This window comes from Drosophila melanogaster, chromosome 2L (genome assembly GCF_000001215.4).
Source record: "Drosophila melanogaster chromosome 2L".
Lineage (NCBI taxonomy): Eukaryota > Metazoa > Arthropoda > Insecta > Diptera > Drosophilidae > Drosophila > Drosophila melanogaster.
Genome location: NT_033779.5, coordinates 9,800,424 through 9,828,368, shown reverse-complemented (window position 1 = coordinate 9,828,368; position 27,945 = coordinate 9,800,424). Strand labels below are relative to the sequence as shown.

The window sequence follows — 27,945 nt, the reverse complement described above, 5'->3', positions numbered from 1 at the left end:
ACAGAAATCACGTATACGCCACAGTGGCGCAGTTGCGCTGCAGTTGCGCTGCAGTTGCGCAGCGCACAAGGAGCACACAATGCATCACAATAGTAATTAACAATTTACCAAAAACCCACACACACACAATGGCCAAAAGAGTTTCTGTGTGATGTATTTTGCGCCCATCCGCTGCCTTTGCCAGTGTGCTACCCATTTGCACCAAGGTTAAAGTACCTGCTCGTAAATTTTTTAAAAACAACTGAAAGCGAGCAGAGCGAATCCAAACGATTCAGTGGAAAGTGGAGGAGGGCAAGCAACAAAAAAAAAAGAAGAAAAAAAAGCACTCTGCATTCAAGGTGCCAAATGCGAAACGACAGAAATTGTCGCCAAACAAAAGGAGCTGCCCACGATGAAGACCAAATTAAATAGTTTTAAATCATGCAATCGACGACCCCAGAGACAAAAGCGCCAGGGAAGCCAGGGAAAGGAGGGAGTGGCAAAGGCAACAATGGTGGGCGGTGGAAATCAAATGTCAACTTAGTGCAAGGACAACTGCAGCTAGAGAAGTTGTAACCGACGCTCAAGGCCAAATTGATCAGGCCCGTGAGCCAGCGAGCTAGTGAAACTGGGTCAACACACACCGCACAAATAAGTTGGCAGTAACTCACCCACACAGCGAACAGCACACCTATACGCACACACACACCCACACACGCGCATACACACACAGTGCTCCTCGAAGTATGCACTGTGTGGCAGATTAATTTTGGCGTCCTTCAAGGAATTGTTCGGCCTCATACTTCATTCAATTAAATCGAAATTCGGTTTCAATTATGCCTGATTTGAGCCAAAGCCCTGGATATGAAGTTCTTCAACAATTAGATGTAAAATGTGATGAGCTATTTAATAAGGCGATTTCATTTAAGAATAATAGAATGATGGATCAAACCTAATGTCCCTCAATGACATCATATAGATACTAGATTCTTATGTTTGTGCTCAATTACAGCTTGTTTTTGAATAAAACTGCGTTGAAGGTGTTGATTTTGAAACTTTTGTACTTTTTCCTAGTGTTAAATGCACCCGACAAGCAGCTTAGTTGCTTATCAGTGTCACTTGTCGCCAGAAGAATAAAGGACATTTTGGTGCTCGTCCTTCATTGTCGCACACTTGCATCCCATAACGTTTACATGAGTTCACATTCCCCGCCCGCCTGTTGGCTGCACTGCACCTGGTTTCGCCACTGCTCCTGCATATTAATGCTCATGTAATAAACACACTCGCTCACCTTGACAGCCTGTGGGTTTTGGTCAGTACGCCAGTTCGTCATTGGTCGGCGGTCAGTTCCAAGTGGTTTCCCCAGCCATGTCAAATTCATGGCCTCATGCTCCTCCAGCGCCTGTTCCCGGCTGTGATGCTGATTCCGATTCTGATGCTGATTCCGATTCTGATTCGGATTCAGCTCCTGTCCCGATTGCATAATTTAAACGAAATTCCGACATGGATTCGATTGCCACCATGAATGCGAGCAGCTTGGAACAGGGCCAAAAACCACTGCTGCTCCGGACTGAAGGATGGAGACACGATGCATTCATGAATGAGTTGACACACTGTTGGGCTCAAATTTTGCGAATGGCCTGCCAATATTTGTCCCCTGGCCCAACTGGTCACACCTCTTGTTGCTGTCTTTTCGCCTCTAATGGCGTGCAAATAGTTTTCACAATTGAGTTGTCAATTTATCAGCACTCCTGCAGGGCGAAACATCGCCAGCTTCGCCAAACTTTTTGTCGCTCATCTCAAATATTTGCCATTGCCCATTTTACGGTTTGTTTTAGCACAATGTACCAGGTTCTAGGACACTTCCTTCCGTCTCGTGCCCCGTCTACATTCTCCGCATTCGAGTGGAGTAGCTCTTACACAGTGGCACTTAATGACATTTTATGGCTGCCACCTAGGCCAGTCCAAAAACCAGAGAATTGCGGAATAGTCTGGCCAAATTGTGTGGGAGCCAAAAGCCATTTTCCGGAGGCCAGGGAAGCAACTTTGTAGAAGCACTGGGCTGGAAGTATAATGCAAGGACTTGGGCTTAAATATTCGTATCTGATGGGATTTATTTCATTACCTACCGCTTGGAAAATCAATTGAGCATATATTTTTAAAACAAGAAACTTGAAGAAAATAATACATTACTTACCACGTTTTTTTTTTATTGATAAATGGAGAAAACAATCTGCTAATTGAGTCTTAGAGAAAAAAGAAACTCTGTGAAAATGAGCATATTAACTACTCCAATTGAAAGGCTTTCTCGCTGGCACATTAAATGCATTTAAATGGCGGCCACAGCAAAAGCAAAAATTGCTTTCATTCAGAGTTGCGAAATGATTTCGATCCATTAATTGGTCGCCCACAAACTCATCAGGCTGCCAGCGAACATGCCATTTTTATAATGGTTTTTGCCCGTAATGAGGCAACGCAACTGCTCCGTCGACCAACTGCCAATAAGTGAGCTCGGTTATTAGTTTAATTTGGCAGAAAGTGCCATAAATCAGCGTCGAATATGATCCGCCCCACTTAATTGCCACACGCTTTTCATTAATTTTTCGCCGATTTTGTTTCCCATTTCTCTCGTTGCAGAAAGCTGTCAAGGACCTCATGAAAAGCGCCTGCTGAACCATCTGCTGTCCACCTACAATACGCTGGAGCGACCCGTGGCCAATGAATCGGAGCCCCTGGAGGTTAAGTTCGGACTGACGCTGCAGCAGATCATCGACGTGGTAAGTGATCGCCGGTGATGGAAATAATCCCTATTTGGCCTTTGGTCTAGCTAACATTTTTGAAAAGCATCAAAAATAATCAAGTATAACTGAGAGTAATCAGACGTTTGCCCATCGGCTGTCGGATCTGCATTCGAATCGAAACAATTGTTGATAACAGATTGAATTGAATTGAATTGAAATGAAATTGAATCGAATCGCGATGCATAGGACTTACATATGTAACGTGAACAGGCAAAGAATTAACAATTATTGATTGCGTCTCTTATAGGATGAAAAGAATCAGATTCTGACCACAAATGCGTGGTTAAATTTGGTAAGTGACATGTACCCGTCGTTTTTGTGACAACACAATATCACAACTATTCTTTTGTGATTGTGACTTACGTTATGCGTTTTTGTTTTTTTCTTTTTGCTTTTTGAGGTTTCCGTTTTGGCAGGCGAAAAGCGACACATTTTTATATACAATAACTTGTTCCACCACCAAAACCACAAGTTTTTTTTTTTATTGTTTCATTTTGTTTTCTCTGAATTTGTTTTTGGCATTCAATAATTATTGCCCCACAGGGGCTTCTTTATCAATAAATAAATACATATTTGCGTATGCATATGTGTTGTTCCAATATGTCTGTGTGTGCGTCTGAGTGCGTGTGTGTGTGTGTGTGCGTGCGTGTATATGTGTGAGTGTGAAAGCCTGCAAATTTTTACTTTTGTTTGTTCTTTTGACATTTTATTTACCATTTAAACACATTTCAATTAAACGAACGTTTAAAATACAGCACAAATAAAATCCAATTATAAAGCGAAAATGTTTTAAAATAACTGGAAAGGCTTTGAAGACAATTTGGTGGCAGAGCCTCCTTGGAAATATCCTTTTATATTCCAGCCATTAAAAAATACTTTATATTAGCTGCGCGAATCCTTTTGGCCACTTTTGATTTACACAAATTTCACTTGAAATGGACGTGATGGAGGAGAAATAGCCTTCTACTGGACAAGGGATGGCCCAAAATGGCATTGCTAAATTGGCAGAAATTGCCGGGCAGACCATAAACATAAACAAATAAATCAAAACAAGCGACCCAAGAGGACATAAATAAAATTTATATTTGTAAAGCGACAGCCAGTTTTTTTTTTGCTGCGCATTGTTTGTGCCCGGTCTCACCTGAAAACTCGAATTGCAATCGTTTTGGCCAGAACCATAAAGCGAAAACCATTCAACGAGCTGCAGACAGGAAACCCTTTTCAAAAAAAAAAAAAAACAAAATTAATAGCACACCCCCAACCTTCGAGCCATTCACATATCTACATACATACATATGTCCAGAGGCGGATTTATGATTGCCCGTCAATTTTCAATTTCCTTCGAAAAAAAAACACCTTTTTCCGCCTAACAACTTTTGTAAGCAACTAATTGTCGTTCCATTTATGAAATGCGAACGCAAACTTTAAGCTCCATCGCAGCATTTTCAATTAATTGCCTTTTATGAAAACAGTTTTTGTTGATCAGCCCACGTGTGTTTAGTTGCTTTTATATTGTCGTGTTTGGTTTTGTGTGATTTACATGCTCGTACATATTAATACATTTTCGATTTTGTTATAATTATTTTGTAACTTTTTTGCATACATCCTGTTTTTTCCTGTTTGTGCAAACGTGAAATGACAACATTTTATCAATTATTTGCCATGCGGCATGCCGTGTGAATAAATGTGCTTAGTCGGGAAATTATATGTCCGTTGGTTACAGTTGCCCTTGCTAACCCTTCATAATTCCCAATTAAAGTAGAATTCTCGGGGGGATTGGGTAATGACAGTCAAGGGAATACGAATTCATGCAATTTAATTGATGCAAACTTGCCTAGTTTGCAAGTCAGTTTTAAGCCAACAACTAAATTAGAAATATTTTGTACTCGTTTGGTAAATCACAAATGTGGCATAGATATGCGTAACCCCTTCCAGTGGAAAGTAACCTTCGACCCCAATTAGTATGCTCCATTAAGTGCATTAATCGATTGACAAAATGATTTACAAGACTATTACCGTTAGCCATTCCACAACACCCATCCACCGCCCGATTTCAATTATGTTTTACTTGCATTAAAGTCACCATCGTTGTGTGTGTATGTATGTGTGTGCGTGTGATTGTGAACTAGTGTACGTGTGTGTTTTTTACGGATTATGTTTGATATACGTACATATACTACATACCATATATTTTTGCTGGGTACATGTCATAAAGCGTTCTCTGATTATAAATATCTGAGTAAAAGGCAAAAGCTGCAATTAAAACGCAACCAAAAACAAATACAAAACAAAAACCAAAAAAAAAAAAAAAAAACAAACAACAAGAACTAAAGTCGTGTCTTGCATGTTGTTTAAACGAAGTGCATTTAAAAAGTGAAAGATAAACTGCAAATTCCAACTCGGTGTATTCTTTGTATCTATATCTATACGTATATACATATATATATATATATATATAATGGCATATAAATGTATCTGCATATTGCGCAACACAACTAACAACCTAAACAGCCAAACCTACTAAAAACCAAAAGATATCGATGAAGTTATGACTTTAATCTGCTCGCCCCTCTCCCCATCTTTCCCATCTAATGCTCAATCCTTCGCACATCCTCACGCATAAATTATACAATTAAAGCCAGGACATCTATGCGTTGGCAAACCAAATGCATTTTAATTTACACGATTAAATATGTATAAAATAATTTGATTTATGCACTCGCCATTCAGTACAGATTGATGGGATGGGTTGCGGGCGGGGAAGGGATCAAATAAAAGGGAATTGAAACCGCATCGCTTTGATTTTCAGTGGCATAAATTATAAATCGATACGAATGGAGGAGATTTATGAATACGCCAGCCCTGACATTTTCAGCGGCTCCTGGTCACAGTTTGCGCAATTACTCAAATTGCAGCTACCATCGATAATGAATGTCCTTCGAAAATTCCCTCTGATGCTGGGGATTACAGCCCAAAAAGTGACAATTGGCAAAGTTTTGCAATTGCCGTCAAGAATCTTGAGGTCACCACGTAGTCGTGGCTAACCAAAGGTTACTCCTTCAGCATGTCCTCGTTCCTTCTTTCGTCCTGCTGATTGCCATCTAGCTCGTGATGGTGTTGGTGACGATGACGATGATGATGATGATGATGATGGCCCGTCATGGCAGCCAGTTGCAACCGAATGCCACTGAGCTGGAGGAACAGGACGAAAGGTCAGGTCGAAGGCTCCTTGGGCACGACATTAAAATGCACATTGTGGCTGGGCCACCGGCCACCATCAGCATCCAAGTTAAGAAAAATAAAGTCATTAGCATTTTTCGGCTAACACCAAAGCACTTTCAGTGGATGTAACCTCTCGTCTAATGACTTGCCAGGTTGCAGCCACCACAAAGCCCCCCAAATGACTGGGGCTTTGTGAAATATGTGTCAAAAGGAAATGGCCAAAGGACACCCACTCTAGCGCTTACCCCAACTTATAAAAAAAAAAACACATGAGAACACTGCAAATTTGCGAGGGTGTGAAGCGAACAAGCTTTTGATCGTGTTTAATCTGTTGTTCTGGGCGTGGCTCAAGCCAAAAGCCAGAAATCGAAGTCTAATGCACATTATTTGGCAATCTGTGTGGAAAGTTCGCCTTTTTTTTCCAAAGTATCTGTTATCTGAAGAGGAAACATTCTGTTAATAGCTAGCAAAAAGTAATGGAGATTAAGTTAACGATTCGATTTCAAAGTTTGCCTCGTTAAGATACCAACAAAAGCCATTCAAACTGGTAGGTAATTGTTTTAGCTTGACAATAGAGTTCAAGTTTTTATGCAATAAATAGATTGTTTAGCTGTGGAATTTCAATTTAAAGGGCAATTGTAAATACTTTATTTGAAGATAGGTAACAGAGTAAATGTGCTCGAACTGAACTCCAAAATATTCGATGTAATCTAGCCATTATGAGTAGCAGTCAACGACTTTGGCTCAAAAGGCCAAAGATGAAAAGTTAAGCTGGTGTCGAATCTATTAGCGTCATCCATTGATACAAGCACGCATGGAATCCATTATAAACATACTTTCGCCCAAATTGTGGCCCGCGAGTATCAGCCGGAGTTCGACAAAGTCATTTGGCAGCGTTGTGCAAACTGCCTCGTTCACTTATCACCCACTCATTTGTCTCGCCTCGAAAAACACACACACACACACACACACACACACTTGAGGACTTTGAGTGCTGCCAAGGCCAACAAACTTCGTCCTTGAGCCCCCGTTTGGTGTTAGTCTACTCTCGTTTTTGGCTCATGTGCATAACCCATTTGTAAGGCAAACAGTGAAGCAGCAACAAAGTTTGCACAAAAGCATTCATTCATCACGGGAGTGCGACTAAAGCGATGAGATCCTGGCCTGGAGTCCTGGATATATCCCCAAATCGAGTGCCCGTGGCCAGAGTCTGAAAATCTGAAATCTGGATTGTTGTTACTACAGACGACAACGGCAATTGTTGGCTCATTAGAAACTCATTTAAAAACAATTTGGCACGTTAATGCAAAATAAATCTATAAGCTTATGCAGCCACGTACATAAATGCTGGAGTATCTGTGTCTGGGTAAAGCGAACGCTTAATGCTTAACGCTTAATGCAGATGTGTAGCCTGCTGCAAATGGGGCTTTAAGTTTGCCACCAAAGTGTCATTAGTATGCGTCAATGTCAGGGGCTAAAATCCCGACATTCCATCGCTCGCTCCTCGCATCCCGGTTGTCATAAACATGAAATTTGCACAAAACCGCCATTTTTATAAGGTGTCAACGGCACAAATTCAACTCATACCCATACCCATACCCATATCCATACCATGCTCACATATTCCAAATGTTGTTGTGGCATTTGACGTGAAGAGGAAGTGCCTGCATATTGGCTTAAACGAAAACGCCAACCGAGCTGGGGGAGCTCTTTCGCGATTCAGAAATCATCCAGGTCACCAGAGCAAACTCATGTCCAAGGATGCGGCTGTGCTACCCCTCCTGCATATCATTAAGTTTCCCCTTCCATCACGAAACTGCTGTATTTTTTAATGGCCCAAGTCGTTACTGCAGCTGCTACCAAATTCACCCGCATCCTTTTTGGGGTTTTCCACCTTTTTTTTTTTTTTGGGTGTTGTTTTCTCCATTTTTTTTTTTTTTTTTCATTTTGCATTTTGCAACTGTGGGTTGTAACCATTTTTGTTGTTTAACCCAGCAAGTTATTAATGACAGTCACCTTAGAAGAGGCTTTCTCATGCAGATCTGCCGGATTCGTTGAGCTGTTCATCTGCATTTCAAACGGCATCGGTAGAAAGGACGCCTTGAATTCATCGCGCCATTCTCATCCGTTTGGATTGGACTAGACTGTTTGGATAGTTGGCGGTCGAGTGACTGACAATGCGCCAGCATGAAATATCTTTAATTAAAATTTTGTATAAAGATAAATGGGTTTTGATACCTAGTTCAAAGTTTTTATTGCCAACCCACACTGCCTGAATGGCGGAGCACTAGAATGGAAATGTATAAGTATACACATACATATTCCACCCATTTAGGCGGGATTCCAAAGTAAATTGGCGCAATGAACAAAGGATCTGAAGGCCGACCGACCAGCAGATTAAATTTGTACGGGGCAGAGATTCGGATTCGGATTTGGATTGAGATTGAGATTGAGATTAGGCTTCAAGGCGAACGGCTCAAAGCTGCTCTGGGCCAACAAAGTTTTTGATAGCATTCCATTTGGCTTTTTCGGTGCGTTTCGTTGCAAATTGAGTGATGATGGGAGATTGAGACGAGTAAATTGCAACAGCACCAAGTAGAACGATGAATGTGCTCCGATTAAAACTTAAGACCCAAAAGTAATTTACAGAAACTAAAGCAGATTAAAGTCACACTTCATCGCGTGCAGAGCTAGTGGAGATTAAACTAAAAAACATCAAAAAAAAAAAAAACGTATTCATAAACGTCATAAAAAAAGATGCTATAAATAAAAGAAAAAGTAGAAAAAAGCTCAAAAAGAAAGAACAAACCTCCTTATAAAACTCATAAAACAAATGTATAAACCAAAACTTTCTTTTACCATGCTCTGCTCTTTTTAAACTTTTGACTTAAATTAACTTTTTGGCTTTCCTTGCGTCTTACTTACTATTGTTGTTTCTCTTGCGTTGAACTTGATTTGATTCACTTTTTTTTTGTTTTTTTTTTTTTTGGCGTTAACAACAAAACAACCAAAATTCGTTCCAAATGCGTTTGTAGGACGAGAAGAATCAGCTTCTCATAACGAATCTTTGGCTTTCGTTGGTAAGTCTCAACTAAAACTCGCCATCATAAATCATAAACCTAAACCCCCAATTTAAATACTTACTTATAGCCTAAATCGTATTTTAAATAATGTGTAATCGCTTTAAAACCTACTTAACCATAAATCGAACATCAAGGACTCTTTCTGTCTCCGTTCAGCAGAAAGTATATATTTTATATATTCATATTCAATCTACCGAATGCGTATCCTTCTAGTTGGTAGTACTTACTGTACGCTGAATTCGGGCCAGATAGAGTCCGTTCTGATTATAATTTAACCACACACGGTCCTAAGAGTTAATCCAGTTTTTGTTCCTCGTTGAAAGGTTCATCTAAAAACCTGCTACCCAAAGCTCTGTTGTAAAAAACGCTTAATGTAAGGACTAATTTTTCGATTCTCTATCTCTTTTCTCCCTCTATCTCTCGTTGAGATTGTGTTGGCTTAGTTCGTGTGTGCGTTAAATTATTTAAACATCATCACTTAAATAAGTACCATTAAATACAAGCTTAAATACTGTAATAAATCGCTTATTTAAATACAAACCCACATACTCACAGACACAGCTAAATATATATATAAAAAAAAAAAAACAGATACCTTGATTTCCGACATTTCCTTTTATTCTCTTTGAATTTATAACTTTTCTAACTAGAGATCTACAAAGGCAACTAGTTTTTTTTCTGCAGCGAATAAATCCTTTTTTGACATTTTTATTTAGAACTCAATGCGAGTTGGCTTCAGTTTCGTTTCTACTAAGAGCAACTAAAAATCAAACACATAAACCGAATCGACCAGAAAAACATAACTCTAAGCAGAACCTAACCCGGCACAAAAAAATACACAAACCCCCACAAATACACACACACACACACACACACATTTGCATGCCAGGAGATCGCATCGTGTAATGAGTCCTATCTGTAGATGTGTTCGTTCGTCCTGCATGCCTTGCATTTACCGTTGTGTGAGTGCTTATCTCGTGTGTGTGAGCGTACAAAAAAGGTGATATATGCCTGCGGAAATGGAGCGGTGTATTTCCGCTATTTTTTCGCACTTTTCCTTTCATTTCCGGTTAGCCCCGTCAAGTCCTGTCAATTTACGAAATTAATTAAATTATTTATTTAGCACGTGAAGTCGTTTGCAGTGACCGAATACACACCGGCATGGCGTCCAGAAATTTTAGTAATTTCGCAATTGCAATCAAACACAAAATACACATGAAATGCCGCATCTCGCCTGGTGCAATCGGCAATCGGCCATATTTCAGTATTTATGATTGATGCATGGTCGAATCGAGGCGTTTATAAACTGTCGATACTAGCCATTTGAATGGTATGTTCGAATGTGTGTCAATTCGCCACTCGCAACCGCAGACAAGCAGTTGGAATTCAAAATGCCAGTCCTTCCAGCTGTCGATAATGCCAGTCAACCGATTGTTGTTCTGCTCGACGGCCCAATTATGCCGTCAAATAGCAATTAAAAGCGGCAAAATGAACGCAAAGGCCGAAAGGAACAAAAGCGCGACCAGAAAATGGCCCAACAAAATCGATGACTATCAAACACTTTTTTGTGGGCGGAACAGCATTGCATTCTAAACTTAAATTGCTTGATAGAGATATGGTTTATTATTTCATGTCAATTTAGGAAAGGAAACGAAAGATTTTGCTTTGTAAGATTTTGATATAATTATTATTATTAATTAAAAAGTACAGCTAATAACAAAATTAATGTTTCTATTATATGTTAGCAATTCCATTAAAAGTACACAGGTTCTTTACCTTAAATTTTCTACGAGTGTCATAAACTCCCCTTTGGCTACAACACTTCAACCAAATGGTAATAGTTAATTTCAAACTAAAACTTGCCATAAGAGGATTGGATTTAGACCCCAGCGTTTAGCCACGCATCACTGAATGTGAGCTTCGCGGTAACTATTTCGCAAAATAATTGCCTCACTCGCATCAAAATCTGTGTCCCCTTCCGCCGGCGCACAAAGTGGGTGAAATGTTTTTAGAAGCACGGAGGCACATCCTTGCCACCTGCGAATGGGATGCCGGAAAACGAGGCATCTGTTTTTACAGCTGCCATAAAAACCGCACACAATAAAGTTGAAACAGTTTTAAAGCAGATGCAGATAGTATAGTACATATGTACGTAGGCAGCTTACTGTTACAATTTAATGCAGCACGAGGAGTCATGGCATTTAATTAAAATTTTGTGATTTAAAAAGGGCTGTGCTGCTTTTCTGCCCTTTCCCCGCACTGAGACGCCGGTCCGAGGGGTCGTCGAGGACAATTGCTTGCTCTAAAAATGCCACAAATGTGTTAAATTATAAACATAACAGTGGCAACAACAGCAATAGGGCCAACATGAAGCCACGGCAAAGGCGAAACTTAGTAGAGGGGAAACTTTGCCGCTTTTATGACACGAACATGAACCACTTGTAGGAAAGCCACAAAACGCAGCGAGCGGCGGAGAGGGGAGAGGGGTGAGGGTCGCAGGACGCGGGACAGAATCGCGTTGCAGGCAACCGCAGAGTGACACAAAGCACTGAACAACTGTTTGAATACAGACGAAAAAAAAATGATATTACTTATATATAATTTTAAGACTCTATGCATCTGCAACATGTGTCTTTAGCTAAAATTACTATAATAACTCTACTAAATATTCAGCTAAAGACGTATCGCTAAGCAGAAAAGTTTTCAGCACTAGAAAACACAGACAGTTAAGTTTCTAAGTTTCTTATTTTTATCACTTTTTTATCGCTGTGCATCAATGAACAGGATCAGAAAAGAGCAAACGAGGAACGTTGATAAAACTTGTCTCATATGCGGTTCCGTCGACGGGTGGCAGTGCAGCGGGGTTGACTTAGCCAGAAATTGTTGTCAAGTTGCACATTGTTGTATAATGCAGCAACTATGTATGTGCCCCTGTGTGTGTGTATGTATACCCCCCGTGTGTGAGCGTACGTGACGCTGTTCGCGTGTGTGCGTGCGTTGGCATGCTTTCGAGCAACAGCTTGCCAATCAGTTAGCAGGAGTCGACCATCTTTTAGTCTTAGCCTAGTCCTAGTGCGTATGGTAGTAGTAGTTGCATGTGTATATGTATGTGTATATGTATGTGCATGTGCTCAGCAGTTGAGTAGATTTCATTTCAGAGTCCTTGCTTTTCCTTCAACTTACTTTTCATTCTATACCGCCCAAATGAACATAGCCAAAGATATCCGTTTTCTTTTCCAAACATCACGTCGCATTTTTGTTTGAATTTTTAGTCGTTTTATTTGATAGCAATACATATATGTGCATATTGAAACCACTTGAGACCATCGAGCAATCTATATAAAAACTAATAAAAAAAACTGTCAACGCAGGAGTGGAACGACTACAATCTGCGCTGGAATGAAACGGAATACGGCGGGGTCAAGGATCTACGAATCACGCCCAACAAGCTGTGGAAGCCCGACGTGCTCATGTACAACAGGTAAGTGATCTGTGTCCAAACCGGCCGGACTCGATGTACCCGTAACCGAATAGAAAGGCTATCGCAGCCCAAGATGAACCAATGAAACTAATCTGAGAATCAGTATAAAAGTGTTTGCGCAATACATAATCAGCTACATAGAGCTATCTTAAGTCTAGGCATAGGATCGTATAGACCCAATACTTATAATCCAATCACTGTAATACTCAAACAATGGTAAGTTAGGCTGACCAAAGTAAAAACCCACAAACACCGAAGATGAAGTCCTCAAAGACATTTTGTTATCGTTTCGTTTTGCGTTCAATTATAGCTATAGTTAAACATAGTAAATACGTATTACGTAGTTGCACTTTAGTTGAATTTAAATAGATTACTAGCTTACCATTAGTGTTTCGGTAACTTGAAGGATCTGTTGAATAGGTTTCCAGATAGAGATACAAACTCCATCTGAGAACTGTACTTTCAACAAAGCCAACGAAGTTTTTGTTGCCTCTTAGTTTATAATATTGTTTGTATGGTTCGATTTGAGTTGGTTTTCTAATTGAAAACCATAATCCCCAGCATATTTAATACGTTTGCATACACTTTAGTTATGTATGACCCCATATCCATATTCATAATTATATAACTATAATTATTATCGCATTATAACCCACTCGCTATTGTTTGTGTGTCTATATATGTAAACAGTAATAGAACAGTATAAAAAAAAAAAAAAAAAAAAAAAACAAATACGAAAATCGAAGTAAGCCGCAAATCAAACACGAAATTGTGTTTTTGATTCGGTGGCTAAATCGACTTTTCCCACCCGTATAATTACGATATTTGTGTTTCGATGTTATCCACTTATGATTTGCTTTCAATGTTTACATTTTCGAAAAGTGACTTAACCAAAAAATAAGGAAAACAAACAAAAAAAAAAAGAAAACCAGAATAATTTCCATTTGTTTACTTCAATAAGAGTAGTTTACACGCAGTGGTTGTCTAGTGGGACTGTACATTGTCAGCTTGCCGTTGATGTGGGCCTCACATTGTAATTGGATTCGTAATGCTAACCGAACGTTGTATAACACATGAAATGCCTGAATTATCCAGCATTAACTAAACCAAACATCAAGCCATAAAAGCGAACTAAAACCAAATGCGAAGTAACCGCAAAACAAGCTAAATAATCGCCCAGACTAAACTCCAAACATTTAAACCTTAACTTTAACATTGTTTAACCAGAATATTGCGCAAGTATTTTGTTTCGAAACAGCCCGGGTCAAATTCCTCAATGAATCGAGGACAGCGGTCTGTGGTCTGCTTTCCAGTCTAAGGACTCACACCTTTGCAGTAGAATCCACCTTAACTCGAGCTCAAGTCAAAGTCCTCTCGCTCCATTTCCGAAAGACAATAACCACCTTAGAGATTGTTCAACAATATGCTGGTGTAATATTTCTGGTTAGACGTTCAGTACTTGAATTTATTTGGCCGACAACAAATACTGTAAAGCATTAATTAAAACCGAAAATGGAAAGAAAAATGTTTTTTGTCATACTCATACGTAGCTTGCAAAAAACAAAACCAGAAACCATCCAGACCATCATAAAAAAGGCAAAATAGATTTTCAAGTATTGTGCATGAGAAATCAAATCCCTCTTACTAAAGAAAAGACTAAATAAAGCCGCATAAAAATAAAACCAAATGCAAAAAAAAATATTTAACCTAAATCCCCACCTCATCCCACAACTAAAAAAAGCTGCGTTCCAGCCAGGTGGCAAAGAGAACCTGGACACCAGCTGCCACCACCCACCACCAACTAACCCACCCACATTCCATACACACACCCACACACAAACACACACAAAAGACTGCACAACAAACACGATTAAATTAAATGTTAAAAGTATCTAAATAGAGAGTCCATACCATATTAATCTACATATAAGCTAAAGCTAATTACATGCTCCTAACTCGAAAACTTAGCTAGGCTAGCTAAGCAAAACAATCAAGTTAATATTAAACCGAAGCACAGAACAGATATTTTCCATCACAATATTTATATATATATATATCGATCGTGTCATCTCAGCATTTCAAACTAACAAAAATCATGACATATCAAGAAAACATTATTATAAACTAAACTTAACTCGGATGACCGAGATTCCGATGCACCTTCCAGTATAATAAATTATATTGCACAATTGAATGCATTTAATCCGTATATAAATAAAATTTGAATATCAGCTTTTAATTGAGAGAACTTTAGATTCAGTTCTCACAGTTCTTCAAAAGAAGAATAAATTTTTCTTTTGGATTAAAAAAGACTTGTCTGAAACTTTTCCGTTCCAATGAAATAACAGTTTTAAGTGGCTTAAATAAGTTCAAGGCTTTTATCAGTAATTGTTTGTACACATTTTTAGGAAGTGAAATATTTTGGAAGGCGCATCTGCGTATTTTATAATCCTTAAAGCAAATACCTAAAAGAAAGCCAATTTAATAAATTAATTTGCAATCGCTTTCACTAAATGTTAGTCTATATGTCCAACTAGTTAGTCTAGAAGTGTGAATGTGTGCGTGCCGATTTAAGCATAACATCGGTGGATTACCACTATTCCGTTTACTATGTTCACCGACATGCATTCATCATACGCCCCGTACGCCGATGCTAAAAACATTTCAACAACAATTGCGATGGGAGTTCAAATTACAAATATTTTTTGGTCTCCTAACGAGTGTTAGATGCCCGCATCACTCATTGAAGTGCCTTGAATAATTGCCCTTTCATTTCTCATTTCGCCATTTTCCATTTACCATTTTCCATTTTCCATTTCCCATTCGGTTGGCTTTTAAAATGTCCGCTTCAGCGAGTCTGTGTGTGTGTGTGTGTGTGCTCTGCTGTGGCGGTGTGCAAGTATGTGTGTGTGTGTGCGTACTGCAATCACCAAAGTAATCAATTGTTATCGGTGTGCTATATATCGTTCATCTTAGCTATTTGTTCACTTGTGTATGTTCCTAAACAACAATAAATGATAATAAGCTCATGTTTCTCGATTCTTGTTCGATGTCCAATTATAATCATCTCTATATACCCAACCCAGCTATTGCTGTATACTAACCCATAACTTTATATCTGTGTTTAATCGTCTAACTACCTACCCACCTATATGACCATATTTATAACCAAATATATACATACCTATATCTTTTGCCGTCTGTGTGTGTGCGTGTGCATCGATGTGTTAACAGACAGGCGTCGAGGAATCATATGGCATATGCATTAAGTCTGCGTAAGTTAGCCTAAGTACCAGTGTAAGCCCCAAACCGACTGCATGCACCCGATCCTCGCCAGAAACCTCACACATTTACGGACCACAACCGGACCGGGTATGCCTAATGAAGTAGCAGCTGTGGCTGCAGATGATGATTGCGGTGCTACTTGGTGCTGGGACAAATGACTGCAAAGGAATAACTCTATTTCTCTAGATTTATATCGCATTCAGCGTTTTTCCTTACCCACGGAATTATCTGCCAGATATCCCATATACGAAATGCATTCAGGCCGAGACAAAAAACCGGTTTCCATCTCCACCAGTTGCCCGTGCGCTTGTGAGCTAAAAAAAAAACTTCATTATGATATTTCCATACATTTTTTTTTTGGTCAGGTTTTACTAGCTGCGTTGGGCAAACTGCACTGCTATTGCAGTGAATCCTTTTTTGGTGCAGAAGTTGGAAAAAAAAAATCATAGAGAGAGCCACACAAAATCGAGTCCACCCGGGAGGGCTTAAACATTTTAAGCCATAACTTAAACGTCAAAATTTGTTGCCACATCCCCGTGTGACTAAAAACAACTTAAATGCCACAAGCCCCGAAAGCACAAAAACAGACAGCTGCGAACTGAAAGCCGCAAAAAGTGGACCCATACACGCATTTAGTCCGGCTCCAAACTTGGCTCAAATGAAGACAAACTGCTGCGGAGACTTTGGGCCGGATATAAATGCACCTGGCGGAGTGTCAGCTCGTGGCATTTGCAGAACTAATTGCAATTTATATTTGCCACTGCAGGACCCCAGCTTATTTAACCTAATGGTGGAGCAGGTGGGTCCGGTGGTCACACACACACACATACGGTTTACACTTGATTGACGCACGGGGCGTGTTATTCCCAGGCTGCGAAATGGAATTTACATGTCACCCGAGAGCCGGCGAAACAAAAAAAAGAGCCCGACGGGAAACAATGAATCAGAACACGTACGCCCAGCTGCAAGTTTAATTTCCATGGCACGCAGCATCCGGCGTTGATTTCGCCGGAAAAAAAGAGGGCATCGAATCGTTGGCAGGACCAGAGGCCAAGACAAAGGACGAGGCTGGAAATAAAAATCATATTGATTAGCTGACTGCTGGCTGGCGATAGTCAGGGGAAATCAGTAGATGGAGCCGAGCCGGGCCGTGGAAGCGGCTGTCAACTTTGTTTGCTAATGAACTTGCCAGGACGTCGTCCAGGATTCGTGTCCCGACAAGCGATAGAAGCCGCGCCCCGCATTGCCCAGGCATCCTTTGCAAAGGATTTCTGCCAAATGGGCTCCGACAGACCTTCACTTCGTTTAATTTATTAATTCCTCCCCGCCCCAAACTTGACTAACATTTGGACCTAATTTGTATGCGTCGCCAGCGCTGCTAATGTGCGGCCATCATTTAGATCAATAGCCAGGCATTCACAGACACGGATATGGATACACAAAAAGTTTCCAAGCTGCTGGCGAAGATTGGTTCTGCCTCATTATTGGGGCGAATCAATCGCGACTACATCTCCTTCATTTTGCTTATGCTGATTTCGGTCGCGGATTGAGGTTCCTTTCACGGCTGATTAATTGAGATGCTGTACCTTTAACCACCAATGCCAGAAGCTTTCACTCTAATTGCAACATTATCTGTATATTTTTCAAAGCATCACAAGTCGCACAGCAGTTGGAAGTAAGCCGCACAGCCCAAAACGGAAAACTGACAGTGATCCGTGGCCCAAAACCGAATCCGAGTCGGAAGCCACGTCAATATTAATAAGACCCAGAGAGCGAAGAAGAACAAAAAAAAAAAAAAAAAAGGAGGAGAATTTTTCACTTTTGAAATTAAAATAATTTTAAATGCGGGCCAAGTGATGAAGGTTGCGATGCCTGAAAAGGATTGACGTGCCAATTAGGTGTTTAAATTGAAATGTGCTGCAGCACCTTCGCTTCTAACAAGTTTGCTTGATCCGGAATGCTGCCACCTGGTTGTCAAATCAATTAGGTGTGACTCACATATACAGATTCTCGGTTTGGGTTAAGCGCCACCCAAGGCCGCAATCTCTTAAGCCCAAGTGGACCACATATGCGTTTCGGTTTTCAGCTTGACCTGCCGCTAATCAGCGCACAAATACCCCACAAAATGCCACAGCAGTTGCATGTAAGCCTCGTTACTAGGGGAAACACGCCCCAACACGCCCTCAGAGTACCCACCCACATCATAGAGGATAACCCATCCCAATATTGGGGCATCATGAGCCCCATGTCATTGCCTCTTTGCGGTGACCGAAAAATGCAAAACAAAATTGTCCACAAAATGTTTACGCAACATTCTCGGCACTCTAGTCGAAATCAGAGCAGTAATTGCATTTTATTGCAGCTTTCGAGGGCAGCAGCAAAGTCAAGAGATACTCATACATAATGCACGAATATATATATATATATATGATGGGTTTATATCTATAGCATGCTTTGCCCACATTTTTGGAGTATCTGCTGAAGTTCATTTGCATATGCGCATGATGCCACTGACTGGATACTGGTTAGTGGCCACAGAGATACAAAGATACAAAGATACGTACATAGCTGGAAAGATATTTGTATCCGGCCAGCCGCATCCTGCTTCAAGTGTTATGTGGCAATAGAAATTCCGTTGGGGTCGTCAAGCGCTGTTTGTGATCCATTACAGTAAACACCCCACGAAACAGACCAAAGTGAGCCCGATTAGCTTTAAGTAACATATGTAAGTCTGCCCCCAGTAGAGTTTTGAGAACACATAGAATTAAAGACCAACACACAACCATAACAACAGCCCACACACAAAATCCTCCAAGAATTCCCAGAATAGATATATATATACACAATATATTCCCCAAAAACTCCCAGCTCTAGTTATCTAGAGCACAGTCCACAGAAAACAAAAAACATTTTTAGTAGTTATGAAACAAGAGAATGACAAACTAAAGCGCAAGTCACATATAACCAAATAAAAAATCGATCAAAAAGTCACTAAATAATAACAATATAATGGGATAACCGATGAATCGAACTGATGATTATTAACTTGATAAGCGAATAACAAAGCAATCGATCGAGACAATAATCCATTAAAACAAATTGTACAATAATTTAGCGCGGATGAGGGATTCGATGGCACGTATCACACCAACATTGTGGTCAAACATAACGGCAGTTGTCTGTACGTGCCCCCTGGTATCTTCAAGAGCACATGCAAGATAGACATCACGTGGTTCCCATTTGATGACCAACATTGCGAAATGAAATTCGGTAGTTGGACTTACGATGGAAATCAGGTAAAGTGGCAAACGACAAAATACACAGCAAAAAAAAAAAAAAAGAAAAACAGCAAACAGTAACTAACAGCAACTAGTTCCAATAGTACAGTGAACGCTGGCTACACTAGGCAACACGTCACATAATCCACACGAACACATTAACACCCGAACTTCAACACATTCCAACTCGAGCACGATCACGCTTTTGCCAATCACGAGACTCACGCACGAGGAAGCGCGAGGGAAGTCCAACATGCCGAGAGTTGACTGTAGCCACAGCATTTACAAAAAAAATATAAAGAGCGTAGGATAATATGTAGGGTTAGGACGGATTTGTAATTTCGTTTATATGCTTTTCCAAACTTCTATTCTATTTCTCTCACCGTCTATCTCTATCCACCCAAACTTTCTTCTAGTTTATCTCATGTCGAACAATTCTTTGCGTTTTTGCGAATTACAAAACCAAAAGATCGCAGTGTTATTCACAACACTGAACTGTAAGAGGTCCTGTGTGTCGGCTGAAATATTCAACTCAGATGTTTGAATATTTTATGCCCACACGCCGACAATAAGCTTAGCTCAAAAAGCAACCGCTCTCAACACTGGTCAGCTTTATGCAGTGTTGAAAAGATCAGGTTGAGTTTGTTAAAGAAAGTCTTCCAAAATGGAATCATGTGTGGAAACGGTAGATTCTTTCACCGCAGAGAACTTCTGAAGTTTCAACTATTTTGCATGGTAGCAGGCAAAAACCACGCCCAAATAAATCAGCAACAGGCGAATATTTTTGGACGACGTAAAGACTCTTAATGAAAGTCAACAAAGAAATATATATATATTTATACCAAAAGTAAAGGATGTTTTGAGAACGTCTTTGATTTACAGCGCTTTTATTTCCCACGTATTTTGCACCCACAAGAATTTAGAAACCAATCTCAAAACAAATGAAAAGAATAAAAAATTCTATATTTTGCTCGCTCTCTCTATCTCTCTCTCTCTCTCTTTCGTACACCTCGAACACATGCTATATCTGTACATAAATGTTGTTTCAATGTGGCTTATTGTAAAAACTCTTAAAAAATTTAACAACAAACTAAACTCTTAAATGTTCTCTTTCTCCAATTAAAAAAAAAAAATACAAAACTCAAACCCAAAACTCAATGACCAACCTCCAAAAACAAAAAACAAAAATGTAAAAATTAATTTGCTAATTGCAAATTGATTTCCATTCCCTGTGAATACCCATGAAAAAAAAAAACAATACAAAATATTGTTTGAAAATCAGTTGGATTTGGTTTTGAATTCCGAAGATGGAGGGGATCTTTCCGATTTCATAACAAATGGCGAGTGGTACTTGCTTGGTTAGTAAACAAACCTCATTACGCTTATTTCTCTAACTGTTATTTCGTTTGATCGTTGTCATTTGTAAATGTCTTATCAGCATAATCGCAATTGCAAAAGAAACCGCATTCCTTTTGATTTCACACATTGCTTGCCGAAAAATTGCTTCATAGATCATTATGATTTGCTTAGCTCCTGATTTCTTCGAACTAGTTTTACGATTAACGTGTATGTACATATATGTATCTTTGCGATCTCGATCGGAAGTTTAATCTGTAAAAATCTATTGTACATACATACCTGTGTCCTTGTGTCTGTATGTGTATCCATGTTTGTGTCTTTGTCTCGATCCACGATATCCTTGCCCGAAGCTCACTAATCCAATTTTATCGTTCAGCCATGCCGGGAAAGAAGAATACGATAGTCTACGCCTGCTGCCCAGAACCATATGTCGATATCACCTTTACTATACAAATTCGTCGCCGTACATTATATTATTTTTTCAATTTAATTGTGCCATGTGTGCTAATCTCATCGATGGCCCTACTGGGCTTCACATTGCCGCCGGATTCGGGCGAGAAACTGACGCTGGGTGAGTATGCCAACCGAATCGCGTTAGTCCAAACACAGAACCACCTCCAGAACATATGTACCAATCGATCTGAATTGTATTATTCAACTTTCTAAATGCATTTTGTGAGTTTTTCAGCGGTGATAACCTTTTTTTCGAAATTACCAGTTCGAATCCCCATATGCATAGATGTATGAGTTAGTTACAGAGTTAGATTATCCGGCAGGCTAAGTTATATCGAGTTATCTTGAGGTCAAGCAGCAAGGGTAGCGAAATGAGGCTAAGCTGGATTTAATTATCAAATAAAGATAAAACCCTAAATCCCCTTTAAAATCTACGTATTCCACGCTGCTTTTAACGATAGTCAGTCGTCTATGCATGTTCTCTGTTCAGTTTTTAACTAAAGTATAAATACTCTTAAAAATCAACAAGTGTTTCCTTTTTGAAACTATATAGAATCAAAATCCAGCGCCAATATTATATGGTATTTTCAAAAAGATATAAAAGGGAAACACTTTTTTTTGTGCTTTTAAAATGAACTAAAAGTCCCTGCTGTCCCGTGCAAAGATTAAATAAATGCCCCCCTCTATAAACTCCATGAACCACCCATCCCGATAAAGGAGTTAAACTTAAACCTAATGCCGATGAGTAAAATGTATAACAGTATTTCTAATTTTTCGATAAATACTTACTAATGATAAAAACTTATTCCGTAAACTTGATCTTTCAGTTTTCCGATGTGTTTTGCGTTCGACTTTGATTTAAATTGCGTTTTATATTTATTGTATCTCTTGTTGCAGGCGTAACTATACTACTATCATTAACAGTATTTCTAAACCTTGTCGCCGAGTCCATGCCGACAACGTCGGATGCTGTTCCTCTTATAGGTACACACACACGATATTAAAACGCTATAGCTTAAAGTACGGACCGATCGGTCGGACTATCGACCACTACTACCAGTGTCGAGCAGAAAGTCGTGCTGTGCTAATGCTGTTTTTTTTTTTTAGTTAATCATTAGTTTTGCTACAGTAGTGCAATGAACTGAGAAACGAAAATGAAACTAAAACTAAAACCAAAAACCTCTCACGAATACTAACAAATGATACCGATCAGAAACGAATACGATATACCAATACCAATTAACTTAGCTCTCAACACTTCTGTAACTGTAACTGTTTTCTGTCTCACACCCGTACACACACTCCCGAAAGCCCGGAAACCCACACTCCGGATATCCGGAACACCTCCACACGAATGAGGAATGATCAATAAATCCTAACTCTCCGTATGTTTGCCATAGATCTGTCCTAATCTTTCTGTAATCTCTGGACTCACACCTCGAGTGCCATCACCGAGCCACTGGATGTTGGATAAGACTAGCCACACGAACTATATATGTTAGCCCCGAACACCAATGAAATCACTGCCAACACTGAACAATCAACACAGAACTCAGAACCCTTCCAAGTATCAAGTACCAAGTACCAAGTACCGTGTGCCATGTAAAGTACTCAAGTCGAGCCCGAGGAACACTTTCTTTCCGTCTTTCATAAGCTTTTCTCTCGCTTCTCCTACTAACCTTAGCTCATGGTCTTGTAAAGTCTTTTGCTATATACTTTTTGATAACTACTCTAACCCCATCTGGTTAATCGGAGTCAACCTCCACTAGCTTTGACATAATTGGTATACGAACACACGACAAACACCCATCACCACTCCAATCAAAAGTCACAATCACAACTACTGCCACAACAACAGCCCAGCTACAAGTACAAATACAATTAAGAGAGCTTTTCGGTTCAATTTTGCTGTGTTTGCCCAAAAAAAAAAAATACAAAAAAAAATAAGGAACGAAAACCATCCTATATAATCGGTTCCTGAGTTATTATTGTCGTTTTGTTGTTGCTTTGTTTGTTCGATTGTTTGTTGGATTCGTTTGCTTATCTACGTGTGCCTTTAGCTGATCCCTTTGTTTCGATCGTATCGTTTCGTTGGTCTCTTCAGTTCCTTAGCCTGCCAACCCAAATCCAATGTTAAAACGAGTATATCCCGATCATCCTGTAAATAAGCTTGTCTTTAAGTGTGACCTCGCCTCATCATCACGCTGGGACGAGTCCTCCTCCCACACTATCCTGCGCCCCAAATCATCCTTACTCTGAAAGCATAGCAGCATTTCAAAAACCGCATCAAAAACGTAGACAGAAATGCAATTAAAGAAAATGTATTTTAAATCTAGCCACAACTGTATATATACACAAATATCTAAAATGAGAAACTCTAAAAAAAATCCAACGAACCACCTTTTTTCGCTACCAAAAAAAGATGTAAAAAAAAGTATATACATACATAATAGCTGAAGCAAAACCAAAGCCAAAAGGAAACAGCAAACCAGAAACGAAAACCAACTAACCAACTTACAAAAAAGCCCAACAGCTGAGTTAACCAGTTTGCCATTTTTTTGTTTGGTATTTTTCTTGGTCCGGTCAGACAAAAACATCAACAAACCATAAATGAAACAAGAGTGAAAGTGGTGGAAGGATTGCAGTGTGATTGGGCGCGAGGGCAGGCAGCCGCAGTTGCACTTACACTTATGTCCGGCACTGTTGCTGTTGTCAGTCCTTCGCAATCTCAATGGCCTTCTGGCCCCAAATTCAAATTCAATTGCAATACCCACCACCAGAGAACTCTGAATGCTGCCACGTAGAGTTGTTCCCCTTGATTGCGTAATGCGTTAACCGTGTACAAGTTAGTGTTTAGACAGATATCGTAGAGGTTTGTATGGCGGTTCAATCGAAACTTTGATACTTGGCTTGGTAGAGAGGAATAGCTAAGCTAGTTAGGCCAGAGAACCCGAATCACTGAGCACACGAATCAAAGCCGTTACTATAGAGGCATCGCGGTAGGTATAGCTTTACCAATCAGTTTGTAACCCTAGAGCTGTACAAATACGCCTTAGGGGCAGTGCAGGGCTGCCCTCGAAACTAAGCATCTATGTTAATCATATGACTATATACCTATATATATATAAAAATATATATTTCGACACCGATCACCCACAAAAACCGAACACTGTAAATAGACAACACGATGAACAGACGTAAGTACACCGAACCACAAAAATACAAAACACCACCGAACCACCAACAACCACTAAAAGAACAACCAGAACTTTTGTCGAACGCAGCAGCATGCAACTCCAAAAAAAAAAATAATAATAATAATAAAACCAAAATGAGGCTAGAACCAAAAGCAATCCGATGCTTAACACCTTCTCAACACTCTGTCTTAAACCTATTTCGCTCTTGCTCCTTCAGTATATATATATATATAACAGTTTGCCAATACCCAAATAGCTACTATATCTCTCCATCTTGTTACGGCAAGAACTATTTGAGCTTGCACCCACTTATTCGCAAGAAACGAATCGAATTCTCACACCAACAACCAACTAACTAACAGCCAACCACCCAACCACCCAACCACCCAACCACCCAGCCACTAACAACACCAAACTAATCTAGTCTTCTTGCTCAACAACCTGGAAATGTATCTATATATCTATATTAAAAAAGCAAACACCAGTCATTTGCAACCCGTAAACTCCTGGCATCTAAACCGAACCCTCGAACCAACCGTAGCGCTAAACGAATCTCCAGATAAACGATAAACCCTAAACGAAACCGAAATCGAAGCGACATTTGAACTTGCATTTATGCAGATCCATTTGATCAGATGGTAGAGTTGCAACTCCACATAATATCGTATCGTTCATGATGTCGAGCCCATCATGCGTTCATATTATGTCATGTATCAATATATTAAACCGTTCCGAAACCGAATCCGAATCCGATTCCGAAACCACCTTCCCAACCTTCAAGGAGGAGCAGCGGCCGAGGGGCAAATGGGAAAATGATTTGCATGCAATGTGCGAGTTTTCCCTCTTTCGCTCTCGCTTTCACACTCGTGCCGTCTCTTTCGCCGCGGCACGTAGCAAATTAAATGGGGCGCGCATGTGGGCGTGGCAAATTGGCAACACGTAGCGCAAGTGTAAAGGGGGGTGCCATCTTGCCATCTTGCCACCTTGAGTCGACTTGGAGTTCAATTTACAAATATTCGCAGGCCAAGAAAAACTTGCGCTACTTTCAAAGTTTTTGCAGTTCCTCCTATGCTGTACTAATGGGTCAAAGTTGGAAGGATGGTACCATCCCCGCCCCCTACAAAAAACCACTAAGCTCTTGAAAAGTTGAGTTTACTTCTTCTTTTTTTTGCAAAAAAATTAATACTTTGAGATGTTGTGCACATTGTGTGCCCATTCTGTCAGTTGTATCTGACGTAAAAGAGGGAATTACTTCAGAGATTCAAGCCAACACCATCTCATTGGGGTCAACTTTGAAAGAGCTCACCCAGCTTATTATATATACATATATACATTTATGTACCCACTTCCCCTCCAGAGCCCGGTTTCTGTTGGACCCTGTTTCCAATTTTGAGTTTGCAGCATACTCATACTCATATCCACACTCAAGCACACTCCATTCCAGTGATCAAGATCAACGAAACCTATAAATGCTAATTTTAAATAGCCAAAGATCCAAAAAGTCAATCTCCAATTTGTTCGGCCCGTAAGGCGCTGCGAAAAAAAAACCCAAACCTCGAACAGATACAAAGACACGGAACCTATACTGCCCCACTACTGAGCCCACATACATACATGTGCAACAAAGTCCAACCAATGTCCTCGATATGCCTACGAATACACGAAACACAGATACAGATACACTGGAACATACATAAACGTACGCTTTTTGATTTCCATTTTGATTGTGTCATTTGTTTTTGTGTGGTTGTTATTGTATTTTTCAAAACAAAAACGAAATTCTTTTGTTTCAGGAGTTACAATTCTTCTATCGCTCACAGTGTTTCTCAACCTTGTAGCTGAGACATTGCCCCAAGTATCTGATGCAATCCCCTTGTTAGGTAGCGATTGCATTTAAAACATACTTACCAAAATGCAAATATATATTCAAATTTGTCAAAACAAAACCAAAGAATAATTAACAAAGTACTTAATATGATTTACACGTACACGCCTAAATATATGTGTATATATAGCCGTATATATACATATATATGTAACTACATATATATATTCATGAATATTATTGTTATTGTTGTTACCTATATATATACATATCTATTACGATTATATTACTCACACACATTGCTAAATTGTTCGCATATATAATCCCCAAACAAACCAAAGCCAAAAAGAAACCAAACCGAATTTAAACTTAAATAAAGTATTAGTCTAACCAACCAACCAAGTCAAACAGTATCCAACTCTAAAGTGACAAAGTTGTTAAATGTTATTTGTGTACGTCGTACTATGTTTACTAATTACAGCAACTTTGCTAAGTACTTACTAACTTAACTTAACTAAACCAAACCAAACTAAACCAAATCAATTCTAATTCTAATTCCAACTCGTTCTCTCTGTCCCACCATATCTTCTAAATCGTTCTGAACTTGAAGTTATAATATCAAATACAATATATATCGAAGCAGTTTCTTAGTTGATCATACTATCTTCTGTTGCCTCTACGTCTCTTTCTGTCTCTCTCTCTCTCTCTCTTTATCACTCTGCCTATATCCTACTATATTCATTTGAACAATCGACAATCTTTTTGGTTTGCTTCTTATTCAAGTCAGCTTAGATTAACAACAAGTCCCCAGCTAGCCAGCAATGAACACAGGTTAGGGCAGTCTTTTAAATGCTATCGTTATCTATATGTACTTCCGATCTATGCTTCCTTCACTTTCGTTTCCACTTCCGTTTCTTCAACTTCTTCCTCAAAGCCTCGTTGAAGTTCGACTTATCGAAAATCGACGATGCCGCACATATGATCGATCAAATTCCCTTCAATATATATACTCAATTCCCTGAACTACAGCGACAATGCGTTGATGATGTTATAGATATACCAACTATCCTTTCATTCCAATCCAATTTGCATATACTCAAAAATTCCAATTAAATAATAATCTATTTCATCGATGCGTCGTTTTGGCAAGTTCCTTCTACAAATATTCTACTCGTGCAAAACTCAATAAACGATTATGTAATATTCAATATATATCCGAACTATATAATATAACTGTTATGTATTGCAGTACACCTTGCTTGTACTCTTTTCGCTTCGTTCAAACCGTCACTCCCTCAATTTCAACCCATATGTAATTACAAAAGATACTTATGAGACAGATTTCAATGCAAGTGAGTTTGGGATAATACTTGTGAAAAGAAATGAAATACTATGCTAAATGATGTCGTCGTTGAAGACACAAGAAATAAATAGAAAGAAATCTATTACAAAAAAAGAAAAAAAGAAAGAAAGAAGTTTTATGTCTTGTATCGTATGATTTGACTTTTTTGCTAACAGCTTTGATTTGTGTTTGATTTGGTTCTATCACTCTCACTCTCACCATCACCGCCACCCAACTCACTCGCTCATGAATAGATAATCGAGTTTTGCATTGCTCCACCATCACAGTCACAATAAGAAGATATATTTTTCACCCTCAGTTTGTCCATGATTACTATCACCATCTTGAAGCTCGTTCTCGTTATCGTTATCGTTATCGCTCGCTCACCCGTCACACAGGAAACTCTCAGTCATGACCACGGCCACCCAACCACCAAACCACCCACGAACCACCCACAATAAGCCACCCACACACGCTACTTCAACTATCTTAGCTATTGTCTGTGCCACCCAATCCCAATCGCAAGTCCCCCGATCACATATGTATATCCAAACCACCTCCAACTTATGCGACCTCACCTTCGATATACTGTTTGACCCATTTCTCGGAATGATATTTTTTGCTTGAGAACCTTTTGAGA

At 39.5% G+C, this 27,945-nt stretch overlaps 1 protein-coding gene across 7 annotated transcripts in view; it reads left to right on the top strand.

The window, feature by feature from the left end:
- Positions 1-27,945, top strand: part of nAChRalpha6 (nicotinic Acetylcholine Receptor alpha6) — a 92,934-nt gene that overhangs the window by 57,882 nt on the left and 7,107 nt on the right. For 2 of the 7 annotated variants that reach the window (NM_001201835.3, NM_205951.2), the window contains 7 exons: positions 2,617-2,756; positions 9,038-9,082; positions 12,457-12,566; positions 18,967-19,147; positions 20,412-20,487; positions 20,865-21,059; positions 21,839-21,925. In NM_001201835.3, coding sequence (NP_001188764.1) covers positions 2,617-2,756; positions 9,038-9,082; positions 12,457-12,566; positions 18,967-19,147; positions 20,412-20,487; positions 20,865-21,059; positions 21,839-21,925 — 834 coding nt within the window. Of the gene's footprint in view, positions 1-2,616; positions 2,757-3,027; positions 3,073-9,037; positions 9,083-12,456; positions 12,567-18,966; positions 19,148-20,411; positions 20,488-20,864; positions 21,060-21,838; positions 21,926-25,931; positions 26,019-27,945 lie in introns of all 7 variants that reach the window. The other 5 variants (NM_205953.3, NM_205952.3, NM_135472.6 and 2 more) reach the window with 5 other exon arrangements.